This window comes from Lytechinus variegatus, chromosome 1 (genome assembly GCF_018143015.1).
Source record: "Lytechinus variegatus isolate NC3 chromosome 1, Lvar_3.0, whole genome shotgun sequence".
Taxonomy (NCBI): domain Eukaryota; kingdom Metazoa; phylum Echinodermata; class Echinoidea; order Temnopleuroida; family Toxopneustidae; genus Lytechinus; species Lytechinus variegatus.
In genome coordinates this window covers 81,875,272-81,895,414 of record NC_054740.1, presented here as the reverse complement: position 1 = coordinate 81,895,414, position 20,143 = coordinate 81,875,272, and the positions used below count along the sequence as shown (strand labels likewise).

The following is a 20,143-nucleotide window of genomic DNA, read 5'->3' as shown; positions in this document are numbered from 1 at the left end:
TGCTGATCATGGTGATGGTCGGGTTATCATTATTATTATTATTTCGTTATTGTATTAAAACATTAACCAGATTAACGGAGAAGGGAAAAAAGTCCAGGATGAAATATATTAACATTTTAAAAAGTTCACGTTTATGTTTTTATATCTGACATAATCTTTTCAAGATTTGCCCGACCTCGCCAAAGATGGGGGCTAAGGGTGCCATAGACGACCCCACCCCCTCAAAAAACCTTTCTCGTTCAAATAATAAAGGAAAAGATATAGGGAAAATGATGACATGTTGTATTCGTGGCATTGAAATCATCATATCACCGTCACCCTCAGCTTTATCATCTTCATCTTTATACTATAATATTGCATGAATTCATGTTTTGTATTTGAAAATATATGCCCATTCTGCTTTATAGATGTATATCAATTAGTATAAGTTTGGGATTGTCATTTTTTTCAAGCAATCTGCTTATGATGACAATCCTTCTCCTGCAAATTGTGAATATCAAATAGTTACTCATGTTTGTCTGGAATTATCTCTTTAGTACTCTTTATTTATGATTCATGCCAAAATGCTAACATATTATGCTTATTATGTTATGGAAAATGTATTATACGAATGTTATGGATGCAGAAGAAAACAATAAATCAAATCAAATCAAACTCAAATCAAAATCTATCACGAAATTCATTTTTAAGGTCAAATTGTGTGCTCGCTAGTAAATTTTAGAAACATTGCCCCATAAGGTACGTCTGGCTTCCTCCAAACATTTGGCTCATGACTGGTCCCGCGAAACCAATAAAGCGACATATGGGATGTGCCCCAAATATTTCACCCATATGAATAATACTTCATTTTTTCTTGTGTGTGTATTTTCTTTATTCAGGTTATCCTATGGTGTAAAAGAAGTAGAGAATATACAAAAGAAATGAGAATTTAAATTCAAAAGAGTACGTATTAGAAAAGAACCATGAAAAACCACAAGTGTCCTTAAAATGGCCCATACTCAGCTCACCAAATACTACTCGCTCTTATTGATTGTGTCATGTACGAAGTACGTAGTCTTGTTATAGAAAAAACATGTACTCAAAAGTTTAACCTTATAGGACTTATCCCCCTCTATAAAATTAGACGAAAAAAGAGATTTTTAATTGCTTTCACATTATTTTCAAAACATATTCGTATTGCACACTTTTCAAGCTGTCAAAATTATTCGGGGCAAATCTACTAAATTACATGTATAATTAATATTTTATTGGGGGCGATCGATCCGCGCCCCATTGACCCCCCCCCTCCCCCCCCCCATCGACACATCTGAGGCATAGTAAAAAAATATTGATAGGCCTACCACAATCTTTATGAAGAAACAAAATGTTTACAGACGAATCGTTCATGATTCCACATTATACCTGCTTTTCAATAAATATTGAATGACACCATAAAAAATGAAAAAAAATCACAGCGCAAATTTTCAAAAGAAGAACTAAGCCAGACATTATCACACCTGATTATTGGATTCATCTTTTCATGCAAAATTTGAAAAGAAACGAACATATGGGATTTACTAATAATATTTATTGAGGAGAGCTGCAATGGAGGCGGAGCACTGATCAGTAGGGTGGAGTGATCGACGCCCATGTAATTTTAAAATTATCTAAAAAAAAAAAAAGAGGGAAGAAAAACTGAGAAAGGGATATTACTGAAAATAAAAAAGAAGCATTTTTTTCAAAAAGATATCTCATTCTCTTCCTTGTTTGATCACAATTTTTCCAGCTGAACTATTGTGTTTGTGGTAGGGTCTATCACCCCCTCCCGCCTCTGAATTAGACACATTTTCACACAATGAATCAAGGTGTTCTCGCGGGGTTCTCGCTCGCTCGCGCTTGGAATTTTTTTTAAAACAAGTGCACACCTAGTAATCAATAATGCATATAGCATTTCCATTTATTTGAAAGCAGGATAAAAGAGCATTGTACCTTAAATGCTTTGCTCACGGGCACAAGTGCCGCGGCAGGGGATCGAACCTCTGACTTTCTATGTATAGCCAGGCGCCTTAGACCACTCGGCCACGGCACCTCCATCGATGGAGTGAAAAAAAATTGGTGTAGCGCCATCTCTTGTTTCACTAAACATCATCCATTAATGAATGACGCCTTGAGGAGAAAAGCCTGAACACAAGATGTAATTTCATGTTTTCATTTGTAAGTATTTAGGTAGGATGATTAGTTATTTTGTCATGGATGTAATGGTTCACCTATCACTGGGATTCGAAGACTATTTGAATTGTTTTTAAACGGTAAAATCTATTGTGAATTAAATCAGCTGCCGTCATCACAGCGGCAATTCGATGTTGTTGACGGGGCACTTACCCGGGCCCGCAGTGTGTATATGATTGGTGTGTATTCCTATTGTGTGGCGCGCGTGTATGCAGGTGCGTTTACAATAGATATACAAATGAAGTGATGATTGTCTTGCAGCGTGACTTGGACGGTTATGTTGATGTTATTGTGCCTTAGCATAGGCTAGACTGTACTCTGTATCCACTCACACAACATGCGAGGTTAGTAATACTAACCTCGCACAAACGCATGTGATTTCATAGTGGACTTTGACGTTTTCATTCATCACACGAATGTGAGGGAATGAAACGCGCCAAAGGCAAAGCCCAAACCTTTCAGTATTTCTTCTTCTTCTTATATTGGTTTGAGTGGCGATTAGTCATATTTGACTATTGTCGCCAATATGTCTATGGTATTCTTTAATGAAAGATTTAAGTTTGTTTCAAAAAGGAATTGGAAATTATTTATAAAAGTGTTTTTATCGCTTACCTCCAAGTCACTTACACATTGTACGAGGTTAGTATGTACTAACCTCGTACAATAGACCGTGTTTGACCCTGGATTTCAAAGTAGTCGGCAAACATCGCTTCATTGCTGAAGTAATATTTGCCGAAACTCCTTTCTCGCTACGCACCGGGGCTCTTGCCGGTAAGTAGCAATAGTTTATTAAATATGAAAATAATAATAAAATAATAATCATTAAAAAAAAGCAAATTTCGCTTACCTCGGCCTCGTAAGTGACTTCGCTTGTCTCTTCCACGGAATTACAAGGAAGCCTGTTGGTGGCGCTAATAATTTCACAACCTTGATTCAGCTCCTCGGTAATTTTATAACTGTATCTAAATTCTTTGAATGTGCAATCCTTATGATTAATTTACTAATTATGGGCACCAATGAATGAAATACCTTCAAAAACATAATTAAAGATTATTATTGGTGATGATAACACTTATTTGCAATTAATTTAAAAAGATGACTGATAAAAAAAAATGAAAATAATATACGTGTCTGGAAAGAAACCAGCAGTACAAGCTTTGACGAACGTCAATAATACGTATACGATATACCAAAGTCTATACAATGAAAAGATTGGACACTTCACGGACTTTGCGTAATGCCTTGCGTCGATATGCGTGTAAAATAGGGTAGGTGCCTATTCTTTCCCTTGTCGTGTCTTTGATATGAATATAAATCGCGCGCCCTCTTCAGGAGAAAATTGATATCCACGCTGATTGATTTCTATCTCCGTGAAATCTTCACTAAAGATCAAGAAAATATACATATTTTTAGAAAGAAACTTCAAGGAGAAGTCACGGAAGGATCTAAATGATTCGGTAAGTGTCATAGCAGGATGTGGAATACCAAATCATACATGATGTTTTATGTGGGCAATAGCCCACTGTATTTTGGAAGTGTCGTGTGTGTCGCATGCGTATGACTGATATTCCTTCGCACACGAGATGATATGAACCCATGGGTGCCTCCAAGTCTCACCCTTTCGATCCGTCCTTAGTTATCCTTGATACTGCGGTGGAAAGTACGCAAACAACAATCGAAAAGCAACTTTTCCTATCGAACATTCTCGATTCAAGTCGTCAGCGCATAATAGGAAATTGTACCAAAAATCAACAGGTTGCATCTCATGTATATACTTATTGGTAAAGTACGCCATCTTTTGACAAGATGATGATGAAAGTGGATTGAACGAGCAAGAAAATAATGCCGATCGCCTAGAATGCAGCTAGCCGGGGCAGCTAGTAGGTACAAGTCGCAAAACCGTAAACAAACGGTAGGCACTTAAGAACCAAGTTTGAAAGGACACTCGTAAAATTACGTCACTCTCACCGATTAATATTCATTAGATCGTGGTCGTGCGTGTTCAATACAAACTCTCTGCATGCATGCACTCAGTGTGTATTGAACACGCACGACCACGATCTAATGAATACCGGTATTCATCGGCGAGAGTGACGTAATTTTACGAGTATCCTTTCAAACTTGGTTCTTAAGTGCCTACTGGCTTGGTATTGTGAATAATATCGTGCGCCCTCTTTAGGCAAAAATTGATATCCACGCTGAGCAGGAGGTATCTACGTGAAGATCACGAAAAATGCTCTTATTTTAGTGAAAAAAACAGCAAAGAGAAGTCAACAAACGATCCATATGGTTCGGTAAGTGTCATAGCACAATTAGAATTCTTAGCTATGATGTAAAGTCATAGTTATTTTAGTAAAAAGGGTGTGAAAGATTCGCGTGCACCAGGTGCATATGAATCCTTCGCATGCGAGATGATTTGAAACCATGGGTGCTCTGTACCAGTACTACCACCATGATCAACTTGGCTATCATATGTAAGCAGCTCTGACTCTGAGGCTGTTTGACTGAAGACTGAAGTGAAGATGTATCCGCAATGATTGAAAGAACGATTGACATGAATGATGAGTTATAAAACCAAACTTAGCCTTGCTTCTTCACTGGCCTAGACAGCTGGCAGCCGTCTGTTTCAAGGAATTTTTAAACATTTAAAAAAAATTTCCATGTACATAGATGGCTCGCAATTGTGCAGCCACCATTAGGGGACTTGTAATGCAAAATCCCCCCCGTCGGGGGTCTTGAATGTTTGTCTTTAATGAATAAAAATTTTGAAAATTAACGCTATGTAAATGCCAATTAATATTCCCTCTTGGCATTAATTGCTAAAAACGGGGAAAATCAAGTTAAAAGGAACAAAAACTGTGACTTACCTCGGCTGTCGCGCAAATTCACTACCCCGTTTTATCCGATCTTAATACATAAACATACGGCCATTGAGTCCCCTGTACAGATCGCGCTAGAACTTTGGTCTCTGTATTTGGTGAGTGAAGCCAACGGAGTTCAGCTGAACAACCAACACAACAACAGAGACCGAAGCTTTTGGTCTACACTGGCCTAGCCCTAGTACGAGGCTAGGCTAGGCTTGACTGAATTTAGGCTAGACTGTAGACCATGACATGACATTTGCTATTGGGTCACAGCGAGTACACAAATCCCAACTGATGGAACCAAGAAGAAGGTTATGGGGTAGAGTAATGTGCCGGAATTTAAAAAAAAAGCTTACCATTTCAAATTCTGCGCAGCTTACTTCATAGCTCTTTGTCTTTTGATGAAATATTCATGTTTCAAGATTTTCCTCTTAGCAAAATTCATTCTCAAATTTTAGCAAACAAAATGCAGGTGAAAGTGAATATGAAAACTTGTTGCAGGAAATGTATGATAGAGGGCCCCAATTTCTCACAGTGACAAATTGTGTACAACAGATAGCGGAGCTTGAATGCTAGCGGTCGAGTACATTTTTGCTTATTACATGACGTCATCCAGCCACTGCCGAGAGCCAATTTATGAATGAAAATATAGTAAGCATGCGCAGTGCAAGCCTTCCATTCCCCCAACAGTATTCCACCAAAAACAAGCGTGCAATTCTCTATCACCTTGTACCAAAATCGACCTAGAATTTCACTTAGCGTCGATTTGGCATCGTGTTTGTTGGAATTTGTAGAGTCTATCACAACCGGGTGTCGGAGCGTCGCATGAATATGCATGAAATTGCAGATTTTCGATAATTTTCGATCGATACCGGAGCGATCGGATCACAAACCAAGACCATTTCCCGCGTACACAACGTTATCGCTATCGATACTTCCGCACGCAGTCCGAAGGAATTATTTTGGCGACCACGTGGCCATGACGTGATCTGCGCCATTTACCAATCAGCGGTCTCTGAATCGCTGTGCGGAGACGATCTATCTGCTGTACACAGTCGGGACGATTTGTCGTTGTGTTTCTGTGCACCTAAAAATTTAGCTTAAAATTAGTCATGAATTTCATTTAGATTCCACAAATTAACTTGTTCTTATGAGTAAGACTTTCTAGATGAATATCATAAAAAATTTGAGAGAAATAAACGCTTTTCTTGGAAAAAAAACTTTGGCCAGTCATTTTCAGATTGAATAAAAAAATTGGTGCCCCATATCTACACACTCATTTACAGTACTTAAAAAAAACTCAACCTTCAACAACTATTACTGAATGTTTGCATCTCACATCTTTAAGTTACATCCATATCTATTTTCCAATTACCTTGATAGTAGGCCTACATGTATTTTATTTTATAGTCATACCGTAAATTACTACCTATTTTTTCACATTCTTTTTTTACTCTGAAGTCTGAAAGATGGATTTCATTTGAGAGGTTAACCATTAACCTACATGTAGATGTATCATGTACTAACATTAATGTCAACATGTGGGACTTGAATGTAATAAGGGGTGTTGCAAGAAAATGTTTGCGATCAATTGCAAATATTCTGTGGCAATTTTACAATTGAAAGATCAATGTTAGTTATAGCAAATCAGATTAAACTCATGGAGCAAATTAGCAATCAATCACTAATTTACAATTAATTGCAAGTCATGATTGATTTAAGGACCAAAAATAGACTTTCAATTGATCACAAGTTTCTTGCAACACCCCAATAATCTGGCAAAGTAAACAACAATGTGTAATTTTAAGAAGTAAAAAATATATACGTGTACTTCATGCCAATAGATCAATCATAGAATAAGTTAAATGCAATCATTGAATTTGAACTCATCAGCTGTTGGGGGTCCTTTTTTACTTAAAAATGAAAATAAAAAATGGATTTGAAGCATTTAAGTGTTTTTTTTTTCTTCAAAATGAACTGTTAAAGAGAAATGCCAGTAGTTGCAGTAAACACTGATTTCATGAGAAAGTCTGTAAAACCAGGCTTAATTGTCAGTATATCATCGAGGATCTAGATCTGGTAAAGTTACATAAACTGAACATTGTGAAATCTTGAAATCTACGCTGCAAAATGTTCACACTGAAGATCACCAACACAGATAGGCACACGTGGGACAGTGTATTATTATTGCTGGAATAAAGACCTGACGGAAGTGACCGAATCCGCGCTCATTTTGCTTATTTCTCAGCAATTACACAATTTCTTCCAGAATTCTTTGGCACATATTTTTTATTCATACAAACAGACACTTGGGTGGTCATTATATTAGATTCTGTAAAAAGTCATTTTGAGATTGTTACCAATACTGGAATTTATCTTTAACAACAGTGGCATTTTACTTGTTCAGAATTAGAGACAGATAAGTGTCTTTGTTTTCATAGTCTATTTCAGCTGGATTTTCTCAATCAGAGCTTTAATAATTTGTTACTTAAAATTTGAAATACTGGCACTGATGAAATAAAAATCTATGAACTTTCAAATTAAGAATGAATGTTTGGCTTCTTTCTAGTCAGTGAAAATAAAAATACTCTTTACTAATGTAGTTTAGATGTAACATACTTAAAAGGAAGTGGTATTGTACTTCTTTTTTTATATACAGTTTTCTTTTTTTCTATTTACTTTTCCCAGGCACATCATCTTGACAGATATCATCACAATGCCTCAGACTAAGGCCAAGAGGGCTGCTGAGAAGGCTCCAGATAGGTCAACGGATAAAACGTCCGAGAAGGCTGTTGAGAAGAATTCAGAAAAGGCATCTGAGGAGACGTCATACAAAGCATCTGAAAATGTTCCTGGAAAGACCGTCGAGAAGGTTATCAAGAAACGCATCAGATCAGATGACCAGAGGGAAAAGAATGGAGTCCATGTCTTCTTAGGAGCTAAGGACTTTCCAAGATGGTGTGCCCTAAAGAATAAATCTGGATGCAAGACCAATGTTCAACTCATGAGATGGCTGCTTGCTATGGCAGAGAAGTATATAGGGTAGGTATATGAATCAAAGGTATATGTAGATGGCCATGCATTGCGTGTGCTACTTTTGGTAAGATAAAATCACTTTGGAAAAGAAATGCAATAAGAAAGTAGATCAGTTCATGTAAAAGAAGGCGACAAAAAGGTCAGTGGTTTATAAAACAGCAAAACTTTCTTTTGGAGAGGTAAAACTTTTTTTTTCATTGATTTTTTTCGGGCAAGTGAAATAGATTTTTGGGCAAGTATATTCCAAGTATTTAGAAATTGCTTCTAATAAGTTATGTAGCACCCTGCTTATAGAGATTTAGTGTTAAACCCTTTGTTTTTACAAGTAGCTGTAAAATGGACTGAGATCCAAGGTAAAGCCCTTTTTATAGCCAAGTTATATACGTTCTATACTAGCAATATAAAAATTTCCTAGACTCGCACGCGATATGTACCACTTCCTCTACCCCTTCCTTGGCACCCTCGTTTTGTTATTTATATTAAGCACAGTGTTGCAAATTTCAGTATTAATAGAGCTTACACTCTGCTTTCAATGAACACCAATTTCATGACAAATTGTCGCCGTTCTGCTGAAAAACCAGAGAATAAAAAACAATTGTGCTCGAGTCTCGCGCTCAAGGATTGGTCTGTTAAGTCATAATCAGCCTAATCATAATTAATCAAGATAGGTAAGCTGTGGTACCAGTAATAACAGAAAATAAATGTTCACGGAATTGGAGATCAGATGCATGTATCTAAAAAATGCATTTCCCTTTATTGTGTGGTCCCACACAAAGTTAAACTTTTTTGTTCTAAATAAGAATTATGGCGTATGATAAAGTACTTTCAGATGGCTTCTTACCATTTCCAATCAAAATCTATCTATATACCAGAACCAGAACTTAGCTTTAATTGCCACTTATGATCCAGCCATCATCAAGTAAATGTACCTTTGAATTACTATTTAAAAAGAAGAAAGTTTTTTTTCTGATTGCAGAATTTACTGCCAAGAAGACATTAAGACGAACGAGAAGAGTGACCCAGGCTCGGCAGGTGACGGCGGCTCGACTGTAGGCGACCCAAAGTCGGAGGTGACTCCAGTGAGTACTGTCAAGGATGAAGAGCCTCCTAGCACCAATCGGGAAGAACCATCTAGATCTCCAAGAGCAAAGAGGAAAGCATCCCGTAAATCAATGCCAGACGGGAAGTCCCACGAAGACCAAGACACTGAAAAAACACAGACTAATGAAAGCAAAGATGGGGAACAACCTTCTAGTTCCAATCGAGCAAAGACAAGATCGCCAAGGACAAAGAGGAAAGGAATCCAAAAACCACCTTTGAATTCAAAGACTGATAAGACTAATGAAGAGCCAGCTCCTGAAGAATCTCATGTGGTTGATGACAATGAACCTGATCATGGTGGGGCTGCTGGAGCCCCAAGAACAAGGAAAACAGTTCGCAAAGCATTATCTGATCAAAAGTTTAAGTCTGATAAAAGGACAAAGCAGAGTGTCGGTACACCAAGTAGTGATGGTGAAGATACTTCTCAGGTCAAGGATTCTAAAACGAGGAGCCAGGTCCCATTAAAGGGGCGGTCAAGAAGGCTAACCAAACAACGGCAGGAGTTGCAGAAGGATGTCAAGAAACCAGTTAGTACAAGAAATACAAAAGCCCCATTGAAAAGAAAGGCAAAGGAAAATCTTCCAGCTGCTAAGAACAAAAAGGCAGTTGAAAAGGTAGAAGAAAAAGTGGAAGAAGCAATGACCGTTGTGCCACCTCAAAAGAAGAAAAAGACAGTTGAAAAGGTGGATGAAAAAATGGAAGAAGCAATGACCGATCCGCCACATTCAAAAAAGAAAAAGTCAGTTGAAAAGGAGGATGAAAAAATGGAAGAAGCAATGACCAAGGATGAAGGAGATTGTTCAGATTTGACTGTTGATTCCAAGTTAAGCAGGTGCACAGTGAGGTTGTCTTCATTAGACAAGGAGGAGATAACAAAGATTGAAGACCCTAAAGGTAACAAATCTTCACCACCAAAAGACAAGGAGATAACAAAGATTGAAGACCCTAAAGATAGCAAATCTTCACCATCAAAAGACAAGGAGATAACAAAGATTGAAGACCCTAAAGGTAACAAATCTTCACCACCAAAAGACAAGGAGATAAAGATCGAAGACCCTAAAGGTAACAAATCTTCACCACCAAAAGCACAACCGAAAAAGGTGAGAAACTATTTGTCATCACAAGAATTAATGTCGCTATGAAATATTCTCTCTCTTGCACTTATGCTAGTTTCCCACTTCCAAACAAATTCAAGCCTGATCAAGATATGTATGGCATGGTCAGCACAGCTTGGCAAAGTAAACAAGGTCATTCTACCTTGATTGGCATCAGTCTCCTTTGATTGCAATTGCATTGAGCACATTGTGTATTTCAACATATCCAAATCACTTGAGGAATGTAGTTGATCAGGGCATACTGACCATAATTAAACTACTGAACAAGGCTGACCCGGTCAAAACTTTGCTTGATTGTGTCAGGTCAAGACAAGAGATTGGCAGTGGGAACCTAGCATTAGTTTGGCCACTTTTATGATTGATATGTTTTCCTGAACACCACGTCACTCCCTGACTTTTTACTTTCAAGTCTTGCGCAGTTTTGCGACCAAAATTGCACCATCCGGGTTCCGAGATCACGCAACATCACATGCAGACCCAAATTTGTGTATAACTCCATTGCAAATAGTGTTTTTAGCCAAAATTTATAAATGTGCCATTTTCTTTTACTGATTAAAATTAACTAATTACATCTTGTTCATGGTCAAATTTAAGTCCCTGACAATTTCAATTGAAAAAGCAATGAAATACAGAAGAAATTTAGAAAACAATGAAATACATAAGACAATAAATGTGATGTTGAAATTTTTTTGAAGTACATGATTAGATTCCCAGATGTTAACCAAAAATTTGCATTTAGGGGCATTATTTGGTAAAGTAGAGCAAAGTTTTGATTTTACTCATAAATTAGCATAATCAGCAATGAGATTTTTCACAGAATTTGATCTTAAAGTTTTTTAGATTATGTCATGAGTAACGCGAGTGCCAATTTTCATCGCAACTGCGCGTCGATCGAGATCATAAGGGGGGGGGGCTGAATCAGCCCACGTCTTATTAGGCATCAAAATAGCCCAGTCTATTTTAGGAGTTCATACAATATTTCATGAAATTTGTAATGTTTGTATCTTATCAAACTACATCCTCATCCTAATTTTTTTTACCTGCTTTTTCTTACAATATATGATAGAGAAAACAAATTTGTTTGTCATATATTCCAATCATTCTTAAACCTATCTAGGCCTCCGAGCCCCCCCTCCCCGTCAAGAATTTGTGCACTACTTTCGTGACGGAAATTTTTTTGACTGCGCCACTAGCTGACTTTTTACTTAAGTCTTGCACATTTTTTTAGACCAAATTTGAGATGCCAGGTACGTGGTTCCGAAATTACACAACATTATTAAGTGCATGTTGGCCTCATCCCCCCCCCCCCCCCCCCCCCGGCCATATGATCTCCCAAATCACCCCGGCCTAGATAGTTTAAATCATTCATTCTTTTCTCTGTGTAAAAGAGGTCGACCTTTTTTGTATGTAAAGTTGCCCAATGCAGGAGGATTATTTATGTAGTTCAAACATCAAAACACTGTTTTAGTTAATATTATAGATCATATATTAAATGGCATTCTTAATTGATTTATTATTGATTGATCAATTTTAATATCTATGCTCACTCAACTCTTTTCCTGTTTCTTTATTTTCTTTATCATTTTCTCTAGACTGCCAAAACAAAGCAAAAAAAGTCACCAAGAGAGCTGAGGGCAGTGGCAAGAGCCAAGGCAGCAGCTAAGGCAGCACAAGTGCATCGATGCCCAGAGTGTTTAAAGACATTTTCCAATAGGGCAAACCTTAAGAGACATTGTGAATTGCATTCATCTCTCTCCTACCCCTGTCCAGAATGTGGCAAATCCTGTAAGTCTAGTGCCCAGCTCTGGGCCCACAAGCGCAGACTTCATGTCCATAAGTATGACTGCCCGTATTGCGATAAAAAGTTTGGACTGCCAAGTTTGCTTGCAAAGCATAGGAAGAGCCACGCGGAAGAGAAGATGCTGAATCAAGCAAAATTTCATCGTGCCCAGGAACCAAGCATTCAGGAACACAGCATCCAGGAAGAAAGTATCAAGAAACAAGGTGTCCAGGAACATGGCGTCCAGGAACATAACGTCCAGGAACATGACGTCCAGGAACAGAGCGTTCAGGAACAAAGAATTCAGGAACAGAGCGTTCAGGAACGTAGTGTCCAGGAACACAGCATAGAGGAACCCTGCTTATGTCATTTATGTGGTATGTCATTTACGAAACGGGATGAAATGAATGACCATGTCTGCCAAGCGAACAAGCCATCTGAGGATTTGATCGATCATAACATTCAAACAAACAAGCCTCCTATTGCTCCTGGTGATTTGAATGTCCAAATTAGCCAAATGAACAAGTCATCCGAATGTGATAAAACATACAAACCCGAGGAGTCCCTCATAAACCATTTGGAACCTCAGAAGAAAACTGCAGATGTGGATTTACCCTACAGTTGTCATATTTGTAACAAGATGTTCAAGACAAAGAAAGGCATGAAAGGACATGTAAGTCGCCATGACAGAAGCGAGACATTCCAGTGTGACATTTGTCAAAAGGTGTTTAGTTGTAAGAATCATCTTCAGAGACACAAATTAGTTCACAGTGACACCAAGCCCTATCATTGTCCAGAGTGTAATCGTGGCTTCACTCAGAGCTCTAACATGGAGACTCACAGACGCATCCACTCTGGCGATAAGCCTTTTACTTGTGATTTGTGTGGAGAGACATTCAGACAGAACGTTACCTTGAAGACTCACAAACAAAAGGCTCATGGTATTAACATCTGGAATGAGAAACCATCAGCCCCGCATGTTGGCAGGCCAACCATTACAAAGACTGCAGAAGCTAAAGTCAAGAAACCAAGGGGCAGAAAAGGTGCAAAAAAATCCCAAATTCCCCTTCCAGCACCTCTAACGGTACTGCGTGTTCCCCCATTGGAGCCACAAATTCAACAGTCTTCAGAGATTCAATCTGTGCCATCACAAGGAATATCTCTAAGTCAAGAACATAATGAAAAGGTGCAAATTGGAGAGAAGCAAGTAAAAAGTCCTCAAGAGAATACAATCTTACATCAAGCAAATGAAAGTGGTGACCTATCAATGAAAAATCAACCTGTTGAGTGCCAGGCCCAACCCAATCATCAAGAGTTACCGTCACATGTGGGAGGACAACCACAAGACCATCCAAATGCTGATCCTTCACGACATCAGCAAGATGCAGGGCACAATCAACATCCCATAAGTCAACAGCAACTTGTCGCAGAGCAACAACAACCTTCAACTGAAACCCAGCATCAGCAACAGCCCGGCCAGCAACAACACCAAGCAGAGCAGCATCAGCAGGAACAACGACAACATGAAAGTCAAAATCACTATATTCAACTGCAACGTCCCAATCCTGTGCACCAACAACCTCTAGCTCCACATCCTCAAACTCAGCAACCTCAAACTCAGCGACGACCTGAAGATCAGTATCAGCCAGCAAAGCAACATCAAAAAGATGATTCCAGAAATAACTCTGACAATCAGCAGGCGCATCAACAGCAACTACAGCCATATCAGCAAGGAAACTATGGCAAGGTCAGTCAGCAGTATCAACCTCCGGAACTCCAACATCAGCAACCCCAGCCATTGCAATATCAACAGCCGCAACTGCCGCAACATCAACACTACCAACAGAAAGAGTTTGTTGCTGTACAAGATAGAAACAATGGGCCATTCTCCCATGAAATCAGATCATACCAGCGAGAAAGCATTACCACTTCCAACTATTACTCACACTATATGCAGTCCAGCAAGATATCTTCTGGGTGGTCCTCATCACTTCCTCCTCCACCTTCCCAGCCTATCAATCCTCCTCCTCCCTTGAACAGAACCAATGAACCTACCACATCTCATATGCCAATGCCTCTCATGCAGAACAACTCACCACCATCGCATCGATCAACTCCAGGTGCTAACACCCATCATCATCTCCAGGCTCTCCTAGATTTGGAGTCTAACATTGGTAATGGTGCACCAGCCAGGCAAGCTCCTGTTTCATCAGCAGGTGCGACAATTCAGAGCCCCCCTCCCACACCCATTCAACATTCCCGCTCTAGTCCTTCCCCATCACCCCAAGAGTCATCAAGACCGCCCTCCAAAGGACCCCAGTTCCAGAATTTGTTCCAGTCGCCACAAGCCAGTCCACTTTCATCCACCTTCCCATCAAATCATTTGAATTTACGTCCCCCTCTAAACAACAGCATACCTTCCAACTACCCCATCCCATGCCCCTCTCCTAGGCCCCTTAGCCCCTTTTATGCACCAACAGGTGCGCCCTATCAAGGTGCAACACGCGAGATGATAAGTTCTCAAACCCATGAACCAGACCATGCTCATTCAGCACCTTTGAGGCCTTGGTACATGGGACCACCAGATACTGGCAATCAACCAGCTCCTCTAGCCCTTGCCGGTATGCACTATCCTTCTCCTATGGGGGCGCAGGCCCAGCCTCGTATGCCCTACATGGGATACCCTAATGCCCCCATGCCCTTCCCTTTACCTGGTAACCCTACCCCTCCAAGCCAGCAGAGGTGGGGTCATTAATATTTTAAATGTGTTTCAGACAACTCGGTATTTAAAGCAAGAATTTAAGTTCTGTATCATTAGATAATCATACATGCAGTTTCCTATGTTATATTACGCTTCATGGAATTACCGTTTGGGAGTATGGAGTGCTCTCTTTTATGTATGGAGGTCTTGTGATCTGTACAACAATACAATTGCCTTTGTATTGCTCTTTAGGTCTCATAGACTTCTTTTAAAAAGGTATGCAGGCACTTTTTGAAAAAAAAAGGTTACTTGTGTCGATTATGAAGATTCAAAGTAAATGTGTGAAAATATCTTTCATGTGCTGGTAAGTGTATATTACCAGTAATAGGTCTGTCGTTTGGAACTGAAAGTTTTATTCTTTTCTTTTAATTTCACAAGTCCACTGTGGAATTCATGCCCATAGCTGCAAATCAAATTTTAGAAAATGAGGTACATGAGGAAAGAACAGAAAATCTTTTCACATAAATATTGACATGCACATTTGTACATGTGCCAGGACTGCATTGTTTTTCAAACTTGACAATGTCGGAGTTTCATCACCGATAGAATTTTTGTACCTCATTTATGAATTCATGAATTTCTTTCAGCTTGTAAATACCAAAAGTTCAGTGTTGATAACATTTTAAATCTACTGTGCAAATAACTTAATTTGTAACATTAGTAAAATGTACATGTATTTTTACATTTTTTAGACATGTGTTTTACATTTTGCATAATGTATTAGTTTTACATTATTGATAACTGCAGTGGAATAAGTGTTCTGTTCATTTTCTTGTGTTAATGTGTTTGTACAAATGTACCATTTGCTATTTCTGGTTTATTTGGAGTTTAATCCGAAACAGACTTCCAAAACATGTGGAATATTTGTTGCAGTTTATGTATACTTAGAAACACATAGCATACAATTCTGTGGAGATGTAATTTCTTTATATCTGTTGTTTAGAACATATTTTTGAGAACATTTACACAAAGTTTTTGGCATACTAAAATTACTGGTGGCTGTCACAGACAAATCCAAATAGAGAACCGTGACTGGTTTTCTTATGGAATGAATGGTGATGTCATAAAAGTAAAAAATATGCATATACCTGGACAAAAAGTTTATATGGGGTTAACAATAAGATTTATGTAAGATGTAGCAAGTTGTATGCCTGACTATTCGATATTTATGTATAAAAATGGAATATACAAAAGTTTTTTGTACCCAATTCAATAAAAGAAAATATTCATTTTTTTGAGAAATTTTTCATAAATTTTGGAAAATATAATGTGCAACATGTATGCTCATTTTGTTGTGAACGTGCAACCCCAGAGGCTTAGATTATCCGAGCTCTCTATGCTCCTATGCTCACATAGCTAAATCATGCGTTTGAATTTTGATTGCATTGCAGATAATTGTTGATATTGAGCAGTTAGTGAATCACAAATGGTGACATAATATTTTGAAAATGAAAAGCTACTTTAAGTTTAAATGGTAATGAAATGTCTTGTAAATTGTTTCTATGGTATGATTATTTTATGCATGTACATGTATGTGAAAGGGCAGACTATAATCTAGGCAGGGGCTGCTGCTTTCGTATTAGCCTTTACTTGTCTGATGCTGTTAAGCTTAACGTCATTTATGTCTGATGCACAAGACCGCACAGTGCCTGCTAAATAGTCACCGCTTTTATACACTCTAATCTTGGGGATTTTAGTTAGATCTAGCGTATGTCTTTTTGTATAAAAAAAGGCTGACGCAATCCTGGTTGATTAAAAGAAAACAATATCTGCAAGACTGGAGTGTATAGGCGGCAACAGTCTTCTGTAGCAGACATGTTTCTTGCATTAAGCTAACAGCAATGATAATAAGCTGCAGCCTCTGCGTATATTATAGGCTAGTGTAAGGGGGCGGGAAATAAGAAAATACCTCTGATTAATTAAAGGTACTCTTAAATTGTATAAATATGAAAAGTTTATGTGTATGTAAATAAAGTGTAATCGCATCTTGTATACTAGTAATGGTCCAACATGGTATGAATTTGTACAAATGATTTCTTCTATGTTGAATACTTTTGTGCAACTCACAATATTTCGAAGTTACTATGAATGCTGTCACAAAGATATTTGAATATTTCTAAGATATACATGTTTTTCTGCAAGTTTGCAGATGATGATGTATTTGCTTGTTGATTGCTTTAGTCTTAATAGTATATCACTATCAGTCAATCAATATTTATGTATAAACAGGATTTTTTTTTCATTTCATGAGCAACTCTGATTGGTTAAATTGTGTAAAAATGTATTTAACTCTGGATTGATGTGCCAATGAAATTCCTGAAATCCAATGCAATGAATTCATGGATGTTCATTTCACAAAGCTATGTAGATATATATATGTATATTGCATATACATAGAAATGTATGATTGTAAGTTTTTGTACATGGTTTTCCATAGACTTTATACAGTTATGTTTAATTGTACAATTGATGGTATCTTTTACATGTACATGTATGTTACAGAGCTGAGATATGTGGATCTCTGTAATGGCCCTTTTGTGTGGAGATATATGGGACTTTTTTTTTCAAACTACTGTACATACATGCCCACTCATACATATCTGTGTATTTGTTGTCAGTAAATGTACACCATACACAGTTCCATTCTTGAATGACTCAACAGGAAGTTATGATACACTGGTTGTGATACACATTGCATTCATCACATATTGAATTAAAAATGCTGTCTGGCTATATGGAAAGCAAAATATAACAGATAAAAGCATTTTGCCATTTGGCTAGCAAGTTCAGTGAATGAAAACAGGAAAATAACTGAACTTGCTTTATTTGTTAAATTGAATTCATAGGCCTACATGTACATTGTACCGGGGGGGGGGGGGGGGGGGTGGGGGCAGTCGAATTATATTTTGATCGGTAAACCTCACGAAACCCCAAAATCAGAGATGCCAAGTTCAAAAAAATGTAATGCGTGAGATTTTCATGACTTGACGTCTCTGAGCGCGCGCGGCCAGTACTTACACTCGTACGTTGCGAAAAGGTGCGCGCGCAACGCGCGCGCGCATAAGATATGGGCATATATAGAGATCATAGAGATCCATCTCTATGGATATGGGCTTCAAAACCATGCGATGCACGCACGCTATTCATCGTATCACGTACTAGCTGTGCGCTGACTGCACTTTTGATTCGTCTCGTGTGCCGGGCTAGACGCGAAGGCGGTCAGCCAGTCGTATAATCTGGCGAATAATGCTACTTTTTCTCTTTTTTTCTGTTGGGTACCGATATGCGTGAGAAAAATGGGTGCCATGCGTGAGATCGTGAGACGGACCCTGAATGCGTGAGTCTCACGCACAATGCGTGAGACTTGGTAGCTCTGCAAAATGGGGGTCTAAGGAACTGAAACAAGGGTTAAATGTGGGGTCTTGAGAACTAAATATAAACGGAATGGGATCGCGGTACAGTAAGTATGATGCACGCAAGCACTGTGCATGATACATGTGTCTGAAGGCTAGCGGTGCATTGAGCTGCTAGCGGAGGGAGTTATGGAACTGTGCTGGGCATTTTTGGCAGAGCTAGGGAACTATTAAAGATGTTTCGAAACGGGGGTCTTGCGAGCGGGGCGGCTTCTGGATGGAAATTTTGTCATTCAAGTATCTAGAGAACTGAAAATTACATGTAGGTCTGAAAATGGGGTCATCAAAGTGTCACATCCCAGTACCACCAGACTGCCCCTACCCCGGGCATTGTATTGCATTTTAATGCTAATATTGATTATCACATGTATATATATATATATACATACATGTACATGCATTTAAATTCTTGTGCAAGACAAAGTTAACATTTTTCTGTATGTATTTCAGCACAATTCTTTCCACAAGTCATATGTTTTTACTAATTTATATCCTTTTTAATGTACATGTTGATATGTTTGGTCATTGCCATTGACTTTGATGCCAAAAGGTTACATCTCTCATATCCTTGTTTTTTAGTGTTTATAAGTGTAAAATATGTATTGTGATAATGATGTTGTACTTTATGTAGGGACCAAAACCTTTTTTTTAATAAACTTGGGTAAACTATTTTGAAGATTGTTGTAATCATAATCACCCTTTATGTTTTTCCAGAAATTACTTCTTTTTTTGTCATCTCATTGCCATAGAGAGCCCTAGTTTCAGCAATAACTTTTTCTTTAAAAACTGCAATTTTCGGGGAAAAACATGTTTCTTTTTTACACTCTGTTTTATATATATATATACATGCAGTTTTTAATGCATATGCATGTACATGTTTATCATTTCATATGCATTTGATTATTTTTAAAACTATGTATATAACTCGACCAACAGTTTTGAAAGTCCGATGTCTATATGGTTATTTTACTGTTGCAACTTTTTAAGTTTTTCATTGACTACATCTCTGTTCATGGGGAAAATGATAGAGCACCAGGTGTATACTTTCACCACTTAAGTTTAATGGAGGTTTTGGTCCCACTGTGTATAGGAGTATGTAGATGTGTTTGTTTATAGAACGGTGTGGTCTAATATGTAGCATTAATTCAGGGAGAACTCTACACATTTTCAATAATTTATCAGAAATGTTTTTGAAAATAATCCTTGAAATTTAGAAGTAGCTGAATGAATTGTTTGAGATGAATTTGTATGTAGAAGTACTAAACCGATTGCCTAGGCTGTATTCATATCATATCTAATGATTGTGTGCTAGAGAGCAGCGCGTATGTGTGTATGTCTGTTGTGATCATGTAACTGATATTAAAGAACACTGTAAAACTTACTTCATGTAAATGTCTTGTAGAAATTAATAAAAATAATTAGTACAAAGATTGTTTTCCGTCTTATTTACATCAGAACATTGAATGATGAATGATAAATTTGTTTAAATGTATCAATTGTTTAGGGATGGGGATGGGAATTTTTGAAATTTAGATGCATTTTGGTGATACAGTTGTATGCTTATTGGCACAATGTGTAAATATTTAACTGTGATTTAATTTTTGAATTTCACTACAGGGGATATGAAATCTGCCCCAGATCAATTACCTAAATGATGTTCTTTTCACATAATATTCTTGGAGTTTAAAATTTGAATATCATCAGCTTGCTCTTAACTGTTTCACCACAATACAACAGAATTTCCTTATGCAATGAAAATTTAACCAGGTTAACCCTTATTCGTGAGAAATTTACAGGTCAAGTCCACCTCAGAAAAATGTTGATTTGAATCAATAGAGAAAAATCAGACAAGCACAATGCTGAAG

The 20,143-nt window shown here is 37.9% G+C and overlaps 1 protein-coding gene across 2 annotated transcripts; it reads left to right on the top strand.

Annotated features, from left to right (window-relative positions):
- The first annotated feature begins 2,110 nt into the window (after window positions 1-2,110).
- LOC121425007 lies at window positions 2,111-17,661 on the top strand. 2 transcript variants are annotated; one of them, XM_041620944.1, is made up of 5 exons: window positions 2,111-2,193; window positions 7,761-8,114; window positions 9,085-10,078; window positions 10,136-10,309; window positions 11,917-17,661. In XM_041620944.1, exons 2-5 carry the CDS (start codon window positions 7,789-7,791, stop codon window positions 14,857-14,859), a joined length of 4,437 nt encoding a protein of 1,478 aa, XP_041476878.1. In that variant the 5' UTR covers window positions 2,111-2,193; window positions 7,761-7,788; the 3' UTR covers window positions 14,860-17,661. The 2 variants fall into 2 exon arrangements, with proteins under 2 accessions (XP_041476878.1, XP_041476868.1); XM_041620934.1 differs by having other exon boundaries at window positions 9,085-10,309.
- Window positions 17,662-20,143: the final 2,482 nt, after the last annotated feature.